The following is a 12,477-nucleotide window of genomic DNA, read 5'->3' on the forward strand; positions in this document are numbered from 1 at the left end:
AAATAAATCCCATTTCTCAATATCTCATAACTACATATTATGGAAATATTTTCCAAATGGCCTCCAATCTGTAGATTATCATGTGTAATACCATAAAATTAGGCCATATACTGTGCAAATAAGAAGAGAAAGACATGATTCAGCACCAAGTTTCCATAAATGATAAAGTCTATGGCATTAATTCACATTAAGCATCCCAACATCATTTCTTGAACACTTATAAAAAATAAGCCATTTATTACACTTTAAAACAGCATCCCAACACCTGGCCTCCTATGCTTATGAACAAATTTGCCAATAGCCATAGTACTTTTTTCTCCGACCTTAAAATTCTACTCGAAATTCTCAACATACTCCTCCAGGTGACTGAGCACTACTTTAGAAAAAAATCCAACAAGAAACCGATTTGCTATCCTTGCCACCTCACTTTAAACACATATAATTTTAGAAAGAAGTCTCCACTTCCAGGCCCAGGAAATTCTAAGGCAACAAGGCTGATTCTATTACACCCAACTTAGGATGTCTTGTGGATCTAACACTTGGAAGAGGAAGAACCCTTTTCTACACAGCCTTCTCTAAGTTTGACTATTGCCCACATTTTTTTTTTTTTAGACACTCTGGAAGTATGTGATGTATTGAAAAACCAGTGAAATGGGAGTTACAAAAGATGAACTAAAGTCATAATTCTATCAGTGGGTAAAGTTGGGGGGAATCAATGCCCTGTTTTCTTATCTATAAAATTAAGGGCTGTTGCTTGGATTTGTCTGCTGTGTTGAAGATAGAACTTTCCAATCTAATAAAATCTCTCAAGGATTCAGGTCAAAGCATAAGTGCTCTAGAAATGCTCCAACTGAAGAGAGGCTCAGAAACCTGAGTAAGCCCACCAGAGGCTGCCATCTTGCAGGGAGGGAGTCCCAAAGAGACCGTTTGAAAGCCAGTCAGTAAAATATTAGCTGGAGGTTATCCAGCTCTAATCCCTACTAGAAATAATCATCAAAACCTGCAAAGAAATACAAGTGCATGTTTCAAACAAGGATCAGGGATTAGAGTCTTTAAAAAAGAATTTTGGAAAAAAAAATGCTGTCAAACTGAAGTGGGACATTAGGTTCTTTCTTAATCATGAAAATAAACTCTCAAAAAAAGAACATCTCAGGAGTCTCAAAGGATAGAGATAATGAACTGAAAGTATATCATCTGCTTCTCTTATCACTACATAAAGTTGTTAGCATTTTTTTTCATCTTTATTTTTTCTAGCTTTATCTAGATATAGTTGACATGTAACATGTACAAGTTTAAGGCGCACAATGTAAATGACTTGATAAATATACTGTGAAATCATTACCACAATGAGGCCAATTATATATCTATCACCTCACATAGTTTTCATACTGTGTGTGTGTGTATGTGGTAAGAACACTTATCTACTATTTCAGCCACTTTCAAGTATACAGTACAGTTTTGTTAAGTATTTGTTGTTGTTGTTCAATCACGCAGTCATGTCTGACTCTTTGCAACCCCATGAACAGTCAACAAGTATTTTTCAGTTTCTAGTAGCTCACATTATATTGGCATTGGTGATATAACTCAGTGGATTTCTGGCAAGGACACATTTTCCTACAACTTAAAAATTCTTGCCCTGTATCTTTTTTCCCCCCGCTCAAAAAATTTTACCTCAAGAAGTTCATCCTCTGGCTGTAGGAGGTTCAGTGTATGAAGAGGACCACCTGGAGCAATCGAAGAGATATAATGGTGCCCATCAAAGGAATCCACTTCCATGCCAAGCCTCAGAGTGTGAATGGGCAGGAGCTGCATGGAAACACAGAGCAGTAATATAAGCATGACGTGGACACATCTGGCTGGTAGTCCTCCGTCAAATGTCACTTTGACATGATAGTCCCACCCCTTGAGTCAGATCACGAAAATCCTCAAAGAGACAAGAACTGGAAGACTAGCCTCGAGTAAAATATGAAGTCATTTGTCATCTTATTCTCACTGTTTCCCTTTCAGATTCCCTGGGAATAGAGACAGACATACAAAGTCTCCAGTTCTAAGCTCTGGCACTCCAAACTTCCAACTGGTCCCAGAACGTGTTCTGTGTTTCACTTTTCTGCAGGGCTTCTCATCCCTCCTTTTTATGTAACTTAACTTCCATTCACACCTCAATACCAAAAGCAGTGTCACTTCCATGAACCCCTTCCTGATATCAGAGTTATATCACCTCCATATAACCATATAGCCGTATACAAGGGTGGCTATAAGACCACCCTGTATACATCTCTATCATAGTTCACAACACATTGTCTTTAAAATTCCTATTTTCTTAACTGCCCACCTACTTGAGGATATCTTTTCTCTCTATAACATTAGACCCTAGAATAGTACCAGGCCTCTGAAGATGGGCTCATAACATGTTATTTGAGCTAATTCATGAAAGATTGGAGAAGGCAATGGCAACCCACTCCAGTACTCTTGCCTGGAAAATCCCATGGACGGAGGAGCCTGGTAGGCTGCAGTCCATGGGGTCGCTAAGAGTCAGGCACGACTGAGCATCTTCACTTTTACTTTTCACTTTAATGCATTGGAGAAGGAAATGGCAACCCACTCCAGTGTTCTTGCCTGGAGAATCCCAGGGAAGGGGGAGCCTGGTGGGCTGCCGTCTATGGGGTCGCACAGAGTCGGACACGACTGAAGTGACTTAGCAGCAGCAGCAGCAGCAGCAGCATGAAAGATTATAACCTCTTTCAAGTGTCTTTTCCATCTCACCAGTTTAAGTTAGAATACTTTCTGATGTGGGGAAGGCATGGGTGTGAAATAAAGAAGGCAATCGTTACTCTACTCTCAGAAGGTGAGAAAATGAGTGTCTTAGTGTTGTTGGCTATCAAGGTCAAGGGCATTCACCAAACTCCATGCCCTTCACTTTCAAAACTGGAGCTAATGATTTCTCACTGTGGCAATATAAACTCAAATATGGTAAATGGTACTAATTATGATTTATACTTCCTATATCAAGAGTCCATTTATCTAAACTACCAGGCCCATCTCTAATGGTGTATTTGCTGAGGAGAAAACCCTACAAGGTGGCAATACATTCATGACATGGCTCTTTCCCTCATATTTCCTTTTCTCTGTGATTATTTATCCTGAAGCTTGTCACCTCCCCTTAGTCATCTGCTCTGAGTCCCCAGAGTTCCACGTGCCTTGCTTCAGACACCACCTGGGGCTCATTTCCATTCCACTACAGACACACAGACAAATGGGAAGTGGCAATGAAGCCAGCTGTCCACGGCTGCAATGGCTTAAATCAGGCATGAGGAACTCCTGGCCTTGGGCTAATTTTCTGAAAATTAAACGCTCTTGACCAAGCACCTCAGGATCTAGTCATCTTGGGCAATGAGCTATTTTAGCAGTGTGAAAGGAAGATTGTTTTTATTCTTGTTTCTTCTCTGTGATTTCTTCATTTGTCACTGCTGCTATCTCATTCTGTTTCGTCACTGTACCCAATCTTTTACTATTACGCTAGGAGATATTAGGGTCCTTTCCTTTAGCACTGAAAGGTGAATAAAAGCTCTGAGAAATGTTCTGTAACGGCAGTTTACCCACCATCTCTGCCAACTCTCTTCCTTCCTTCCTTCTGAGCCAAACACTAGAGCAGAGAGTGGCCAGTGGGTCCCTGTAAGTCATCCCCAAATATTTGCTGAAGTCTGCTTGTAAGAGCAGATTGTTCCATTTTCAGGAATTCTGCAAGCCAGTTGTTGATGACAGCCATTATTATACATGAAATTATACAAATAATTAAACAAATAAAGTAATATTAAAAATAAATTATTAAGTAAATTTATTTAACAATTTTAAAAATAAAAAATAAATTTATAAATAATAAATGAATTTATTTTTTATTTAACAATTAAACAAATAAATAAATATCATGGAGCTTCCTTGATGGTCCAGTGATTAAGAATCCATGTTGTAATGCAGGGGACACCAGTTCAACCCTCGTTCTGGGAAGACCCCACAGTCTCTATCCTATGGTACTAACATCTAGTGTAGAAGACAGATAATATAAACAAGCAAGAGAGCAAGCAGACTCAAGCAAAACAAAATAAGTCAATAAACAATGCACCAAGAAACAAGTGAAATATAAACCCCAAATTACCGTGGTAAGTGCTATGAAGGAGCTAATCAATGTCAGGACATCAGACACAACCGTGATGGCTGTTTTGAAAAGTTGGTCAGAGTAGGTTTCACGCAGATGGGGACGTGTAAGGTGAGACTCGAAGATAAGAATAAGTCAGCCCTGCAAAGAACCTGCTGGTAGATTGCTTGTGGGAGGTAAGTGAGAAAGGTATTTGCTAAATTTTTGGTTTGAGCAACAGGGTAGACAGTGGTAGTAATTCCTACATAGAAATAACTGCCCAAATTAAAACAGACATTGCTGCACAGGGAGATCTTTACTGCTTGTATAATAGCATGCCCCCATAAACAATAGAAGGATCAAGGAGAGAATTTATCCCAGGCTCCCCTCCAAGCTGCTAAGTTGCTTCAGTTGTGTCCGACTCTGCACGACCCCATAGACGCCAGCCCTCCAGGCTCTTCTGTCCCTGAGATTCTCCAGGCAAGAACACTGGAGTGGGTTGCCATTTCCTTCTCCAATGCATGAAAAGTAAGCCCTTTACTAAACCTGCTCTATTTCCCTTCTCCATGGAACAGCTGATGTCAGGAACAGGCTGGAGCACGGCAGAGCAACAGCAGCTTACTCAAGGAATCCCCTGCCCACCAGATGCAGAGCTGTGCCCCTCTAGGCTACTCCCCTAGGTATCTGTAAGTACCACACGCTCCCTGGAAGCTTGCATGAAACACACATGCTCCACCTTCAATCATACTGAACAGATAAACCAGAAATGATGTTTACAAAATCTGTCAATCTGAAAGATGCCTACCTAATATTAGTTCTAAATCTGAGTACAGCTGGGTTTCTGAGACTTCATGTTACGTGGCTCCAGGTGTCTCTGTGGGAGCAGGACTATTTAATTACTTGTCCCAGCTGCATTTAGCAACTAAACAAATCAACCACTTCATCTGTCTCTTTCAGTAGTCCACCCTTTCGGAATTCTGAGAGCAGAAAGTGCTAAAATGACAGGAGTGGGTGTCAACAGATGATTGATGCCTTCACACACAAAGCACGTTATGCTTTTTGCTGCTAATTCAATGTGCTTTGCAAGGGGTCCTACTTAACTTGACAAAGTTAATTGAGCAGCAGGATGTTCATGATCCTGATATGACAAGTAAAGCATACAAGGAAACGGATCCAAGGAAAGTGTGACCATTGGGTGATTTACTGTAGATGCTAAAATGATGAAGATCAAATGAGATTAAGAAAGCTAGAGGCCTTCAACCTATGAGTGGAGAGAACAGTCAGGAAATAAGCTGCAGTTCATTCATTTTATCTTGTCACTCAAATAAGATATCAAAGTATTCAAGTGGGAATATAAATGTTGCTCCGGGGTTAAAAAATAAAAAGCTTCTGAAAAAGAATAGCTATGTCAGTGGTATGGTCAGTGGTATGGGGAGGAGGCTTCCAAAAAAGCTGAACTTAAAATAGAACAGAAAGGATCCTATGATTAGTTCTTATACACACACACACTCTCTCTCTCTCTCTTTCTTTCACTGGAGATATTACATAACCATTTATGTTTAAAGGTTAGGTAGAAAGAGTTGGTAAATTTACCCCAAATAAAAACAAACTTTCTAAGAACGCAGCTACGACTTTTAAACTAATGATGAAACACAGGAGAATGGCCTCCAACGTGAGGTATATTCATGCAGAGGTTGTGCCAGACAGCCAACCTAGTAGAGCTTGGTTTATATTAGTTTCTCTCATCTGTCTAAAATTTTAATTCTGGGGAATTCCCTGGCAGTCCAGTGGTTAAGACTCCATGCTTTCACTACCAAGGACCCATATTTAATCCCTGGTCAAGGAACTAAGATGCCACAGGTCACACGTCATGAACTAAAAAAAATTAAAATTTTAACTTTGAATGTTCAAAAAATAAACATTACATACTCTGCTGCAGAGAAATATACTGAAGATCTCTTCAGCTACCTTACACCGAGGTCAAGCATCAGCTGCTATTTTTCATTTCAGAGAGCATTTGTTACCTGTCTGGCCCAAGAGATATTTGAGCTTTTGACACCTAACCTAACACTCTGCCCTTATGGCTCTTTCTCTCTACCTTTGCTCACGGTATTTCATCCACCTTGAAAATCCACTGTTCTTATTTCTCCAAACTCATTCTTGAGAGGATAGTTCATCCTCACATAAGCCTCCTTCATCTGTCTTGAGGAAGTAACCCCTCCCTCCTTGAATACAGCTGACCATTTATAATTCAGGGTTAGAGGCACTGACTCTCTACACAACTGAAAAGCTGGGTATAAGTCATAGTCAGCCCTCCATAGCTGAGGTCCCTCCAGAGCTGAGGAAGGCATAGTACTGTAGTGTTGCTGTTGTTTACTCACTCAGTCGTGTCCTACTCTTTATGACCCGATGGGCTGGAGCCTGCCAGACTCCTCTGTCCATGTGATTCTTCAGGCAAGAATGTTGGAGTGGGTTGCCAAGTTCTGCTCCAAAAGATCTTCCCAACCCAGAGCTCAAACCCGTGTCTCTTACATCGCCTATATTGGCAGGAGGGTTCTTCACTACTAGCGCCACCAAGGAAGACCAGAGTACTATAGTATGTACCATTAAAAAAGTCTGCGTATAAGTGCACCCATGCAGTTCACACCCATGTTGTTCAAGGGTCAAATGTACACATAAGGCATCCTAGCAAAACCTGAATAATAATTCTCAACAAAGTGAGGCAAGGAAGGAATCACAGTTCCCCTTAGGGACCTCACCCCCAACCTACAAAATCAGAATATTAGTCAGGAGGAACAAAATCAGTTCAGTTCAGTCGCTCAGTCGTGTCCAACTCTTTGTGACCCCATGAATCGCAGCATGCCAGGCCTCCCTGTCCATCACCATCTCCCGGAGTTCACTCAGACTCACGTCCATCGAGTCAGGGATGCCATCCATCCACCTCATCCTCGGTCGTCCCCTTCTCCTCTTGCCCCCAATCCCTCCCAGCATCAGGGTCTTTTCCAATGAGTCAACCCTTCGCATGAGGTGGCCAAAGTACTGGAGTTTCAGCTTTAGCATCATTCCTTCCAAAGAAATCCAAGGGCTGATCTCCTTCAGGATGGACTGGTTGGATCTCCTTGCAGTCCAAGGGACTCTCAAGAGTCTTCTCCAACACCACAGTTCAAAAGCATCAATTCTTCGGTGCTCAGCCTTCTTCACAGTCCAACTCTCACATTCATACATGACCACTGGAAAAACCATAGCCTTGACTAGACAGACCTTAGCCAGCAAAGTAATGTCTCTGCTTTTCAATATGCTACCTAGGTTGGTCATAACTTTTCTTCCAAAGAGTAAGTGTCTTTTAATTTCATGGCTGCAGTCACCATCTGCAGTGATTTTGGAGCCCCCCCAAAATAAAGTCTGACACTGTTTCCACTGTTACCCCATCTATTTCCCATGAAGTGATGGGACCGTATGCCATGATCTTCGTTTTCTGAATGTTGAGCTTAAAGCCAACTTTTTCACTCTCCTCTTTCACTTTCATCAAGAGGCTTTTTAGTTCCTCTTCACTTTCTGCCATAAGTGTGGTGTCACCTGCATATCTGAAGTCATTGATAGGGCATGCCTATTTTGAAAAAGCTGCTCTGATGTTTCTGATAGGCCACCTGCCCTACTAGATAACCACTATCACTACAGTTATTGGATTCTGTATCTTATGTTATTCACTCAAAAAGAGGCCAGAAAATTATATACTTACAAATATAAAATACATACTTAAGAATTGGTAACAGTGGCTGGTCGCCTTTGGGGAGAACAAGGGGACTGGGATGGGTGGGAAACATATTTTGCAGTACTTGCTTCTGAAACTTTTAGATTTTATGTCTTGTCCATATATTATCTACTCAAAAGGAAAAGCATAAAGAATGGCACAGACTCAGCAGCCAGATAACTCCTGGTTTGTCTTCTAAATTTTGCCATTTACTAGCTGGCTTAAAACTCAACATTCGAAAAACTAAGATCATGGCATCCAGTCCCATCACTTCACAGCAAATACATGGAGAAACAATGGAAACAGTGACTTTATTTTCTTGGACTCCAAAATCACTGCAGATGGTCACCGCAGCCATGAAATTAAAAGACGCTTGTTCCTTGGAAGAAAAGCTATGACAAACCTAGACAGCATATTAAAAAGCAGAGACATTACTTTGCTGACAAAGGTCCCTTTAGTCAAAGTTATGGTTTTTCCAGTGTATGGATGTGAGGGTTGGACCATAAAGAAAGTCGAGTCCCAAAGAACTGATGCTTTCAAACTGTGGGGTTGGAAAAGACTCTTGAGAGTCCCTTGGACTGTAAGGAGATCAAACCAGTCAATCCTAAAGGAAGTCAATCCTGAATATTCATTAGAAGGACTGATGCTGAAGCTGCAATACCTTGACCACCTAACATAAAGAGCCAATTCATTGGAAAAGACCCTGATGCTGGAAAAGATTGAACACAGGAGGAGAAGGGGACGACAGAGGATGAGATAGTTGGATGGCATCACCGACTCGATGGACATGAGTTTGAGCAAGCTCCAGGGGATGGTGAAGGACAGTGAAGCCTGGAATACTGCAGTCCATGGGGTCACAAAGACCCCAGTTGGACATGACCAAGCGACTGAAGAGCAAAAGCTGTGTATGATCCTGGGCAAGTCACTTCACCTACCTGACACTCAGTTTCCACATACTAAAAATGGAAAAGAGGAAATAGATGCTAACCAATAGAGTTATTCTGGAGAAATGTCTTTAAAGCAAAGCACTACCCCTGGTGGGTGAGTGGGGGCCCAGTACATTCCACTGCCTTCACAACTCTACTTGCTCAAACAGACCTAGGAGCAAACACACGTCTTAATGCCCTCTGGCTCCGAGAAAGTAATTTAAGAAGGAAACAAAGTGAAATTTGTCAGTCCGTCTTGTCAAAGCCAGAGAACAGGGCCTGGTCTTTTTGTTGCCCACACCAGGGATATCACTAATTACTAATGCTCACTTTGTACTACAATTGATGGCCGGCTGAAAGGTCACTGGCATGAGCATAATGCTTCTCCCTCATAGCTCTGTGATTATCTTAATAGTAAACACTTGCCAAGAAAGCCATCCCTAAAAGTGCAAGTCTCCCTAGATGCGGGAAAACTGTTCTTGTGTCATGATTAACAGATTCCTAGAAGCAGTTCAGCTAATGCTCAAACCACTATAAAGTGCTTTCACCTCTCTCTTTCCCTACAACTCCATCCACCTCAAAAGAAAGTCTTCTCTATTAACACTGGCCTGTCATAAAGGGAGATGCTTCTTGAATCTGCATCCCTTAAAACAATTCCTTCCGGCTATGAAGTGGTTACCACAGTGACCTACTAAAGACAGATAAACAATTAGAAAAACCAGCAATAGTCATGAAATATGATTTTCCTAATCAGAAAGCTAATAAGACAGAGGAAAAACCTACAGCCTTGATCTCAGAGCATGATATTAACCTGCTAAGAACGTTCCACTGGTGTTACCTGGCACTGAGAATAAAGCCCAGGCTTATCAGTGTGGAGCTCAAGGCCCTGGAGTACCTACCTGGTCTTCCTCACCTAAAACCATCCTACTGCTCATTTAGTTTGACCTGGACACTCCAAAACAACTTCCATTCCCCCCACAGGCCAACTCTTTCCCAACTGTACTTGCTTTCATCATTCTGTTTATGCTTCTTAAATCATCATCACTTCTTACAATCACTACCTTGCATCATTTTTACAATTTATAGCATCTTCTCAGGTTATTTTTCACTTGTTTATTATCATGACCCAAACCAAGCCCAGGGCTTCCCTGGTAGCTCAGCTGGTAAAGAACCCACCTGCAATGCAGGAGACCCTGGTTTGATTCCTGGGTCGGGAAAATCCTCTGGAGAAGGGATAAGCTGCCCACTCCAGTATTCTTGGGCTTCTCTGGTGGCTCAGATGGTAAAGAATCTGCCTGCAATGCAGGAGACCTGTGTTCAATCCCTGGGTTAGGAAGACCCCCCTGAGGAGGGCATGGCAACCCACTCCAGTATTCTTGCCTGGAGAATCCCCATGGACAGAAGAGCCTGGCAGGCTACAGCCCATGGGGTTGCAAAGAGTTGAACATGACTGAGCGACTAAGCACAGCACAGCAAACCTAGCCCAGAACCCAGGCTCCAGGAAAGAGAGGATCCTTTATATTCTGCTCCCCACAGCTGGCCCAGGCGGGGTGTGAAGTAGGAGCTCTGTAAATATTACAGGAAGGGAAAAAATGCTCTCTAAGCTGCAAGCTGCCTCTGCTACTATATAATTCAGTTGTATAATCTGAGGTGACTCATTCAATTTACACAAACTTTAGGATCCTCATGTGTGAAATGGGTTTGGACAGGCCAGTTTTCTTTACGTATTGCAGACAGAAAGTAGAAACTACTAAATCAAGAACCAAACTTCCAATTTTAAGAGAATTTTTTTCAATTATAGTTCATTAAAATAATCTGTGGACATTTAATAAAGAAATCAATGTTTAAAAAAGTAAACATGTGATAATGTTACATTAAAAAAAGCACACATCCCTTCTCTGCCACATATATTATACAAAAAAATGAGTATACCAACTGCAAGTATGTAAACATATACAGGTAACAACAAAACATGAAAAAAAGAATAGTGCAATTAAGGATTGCACTATTAAGGATTAACAGTGAAATTCTTCTAGTGCAAAAACATTAAAAAACGAAGTTTTTGCTATAATCTAGTGTGTGCATACATAGTCGTGTCCAACTTTGAAACCCCTTGGACTATAGTCCACCAACAGGCTCCTCTGCCCATGGAACTTTCCAGGCAAGAATACTGGAATGGGTTGCCATTTCCTCCTCTAGGGGACCTTCCCAATCCAGGGATGATCGAACCTGCATCCTGCATTGGCAAGTGGATTCTTTACTACTCCAATTTCAATTAAATGTTTTAAAACAGCTTTTTTTTTTTAAGGAGACTTTAATAGGCCAGAGGTTAAAAGTACTAGAAGCATACAACTAGGAAACAAAACTATCATTTATGGAATGGTTCTTATGTATTATTGGCACTGAGCTATACTAACTGGGGCATATATTAAATATATGTAACCTTCTACAATGTAGATATTATTGTTTGTATTATATAGAAGAAAAATTAGGCGGCTTATTTCACCCCCAAAGTATTTCCTCAAATGTCGCCTTCTTAATGAGGCTTTTCCTGATCAACCTATTTAAAACTGCAAACCCACATTCTCTCTTGAATTCTTTATTTATCTTTCCTGCTTGGCACATATCATCTATACTATATAATTTATTACTTATTTTCTATCTCCCCCTACTAAAATGTAAGTTCTACAGGGCAGGGATTGGTTTGTTTTTTGTGTTTGTTTGTTTTTTTTTTTTTTTTTCCTGTTCTCTTCTGAAATCCCAGACCCAGTGGAGGACGTGGAACTGAGTTGGTCAATAAATACTTGATGAATGAACGAATGAACAGCTGAATGTACTGGTGAGGTGGTTCTGAACATCTGTTCTATTCAAAACCTTTCCACATCATTATATCAGAGTAACTCAGTGCATACAGATACAATGTATAGAAGCTGATCAGGAAAAAGATAAGTAAACTGGTGGCCAGGAACCAGAGATGAAGATGAGAGAGAACATGTTCCGCCTGGAGAAAGACAATGACATTTTTAAGATGTACAAAGTGTGGTCACTATACTTTTTCCTTAGTATAGAAAATGATGATATGGGGTCTTATGACTTGGAATATGTAAGAACAACTAAAGTTGAACTATATGATGAACTGAGCCTGAGCAAGGGTATGGTTTCCTCCAAGGACATCTAACAAGGACATCAGTTCTAACAGCAAGCTGAAGGCTAATCAGGAAACCCCTGAAGAGCTAAGCAGATTTCTACAATCCCAAAGTACTGAGGGAGACTTGGAGTTCCCAGGTTCCACCAGGGAGCAGGAACGGATAAATACCTCAGACTCGATGGAATACCTGGAGGTCATGTGTTAGGAGCAAAGGAAACCCAAGAGAGTCCAAACCTTACCTGAACTGTACCTCTGCCTCACTGCACACACCCACTCTCACACACACGCGCGCACGCGCGCGCGCGCACGCACGCACAGTATCTCCTTGGACAGAGATAACATTGCCTTAAGCCTTCTGTAGCTGGCGTACATAATATCAAATATTCAGTCTAACTGCATATTTGTTAGGGTCAGTAGTTGTAGGACATGGGCTTTGTTGATCTGCCGGCATGTGGAATCTTCCCAGACCAGGGATCAAACCCATATACCCTACATTGGCAGGTAGATTCTTAACCACTAG

At 41.3% G+C, this 12,477-nt stretch overlaps 1 protein-coding gene across 3 annotated transcripts in view; it reads right to left on the reverse strand.

Annotated features, from left to right (window-relative positions):
- Positions 1-12,477, reverse strand: part of PATJ (PATJ crumbs cell polarity complex component) — a 392,470-nt gene that overhangs the window by 309,691 nt on the left and 70,302 nt on the right. For all 3 annotated transcript variants that reach the window (XM_040232710.1, XM_040232709.1, XM_040232708.1), the window contains exon 15: positions 1,672-1,806. In XM_040232710.1, the coding sequence (XP_040088644.1) occupies positions 1,672-1,806 (135 nt within the window). The remainder of the gene's footprint in view (positions 1-1,671; positions 1,807-12,477) is intronic.

Source organism: Oryx dammah, unplaced genomic scaffold, assembly GCF_014754425.2.
Source record: "Oryx dammah isolate SB20612 unplaced genomic scaffold, SCBI_Odam_1.1 HiC_scaffold_28, whole genome shotgun sequence".
NCBI classification, from domain to species: Eukaryota; Metazoa; Chordata; class Mammalia; order Artiodactyla; family Bovidae; genus Oryx; species Oryx dammah.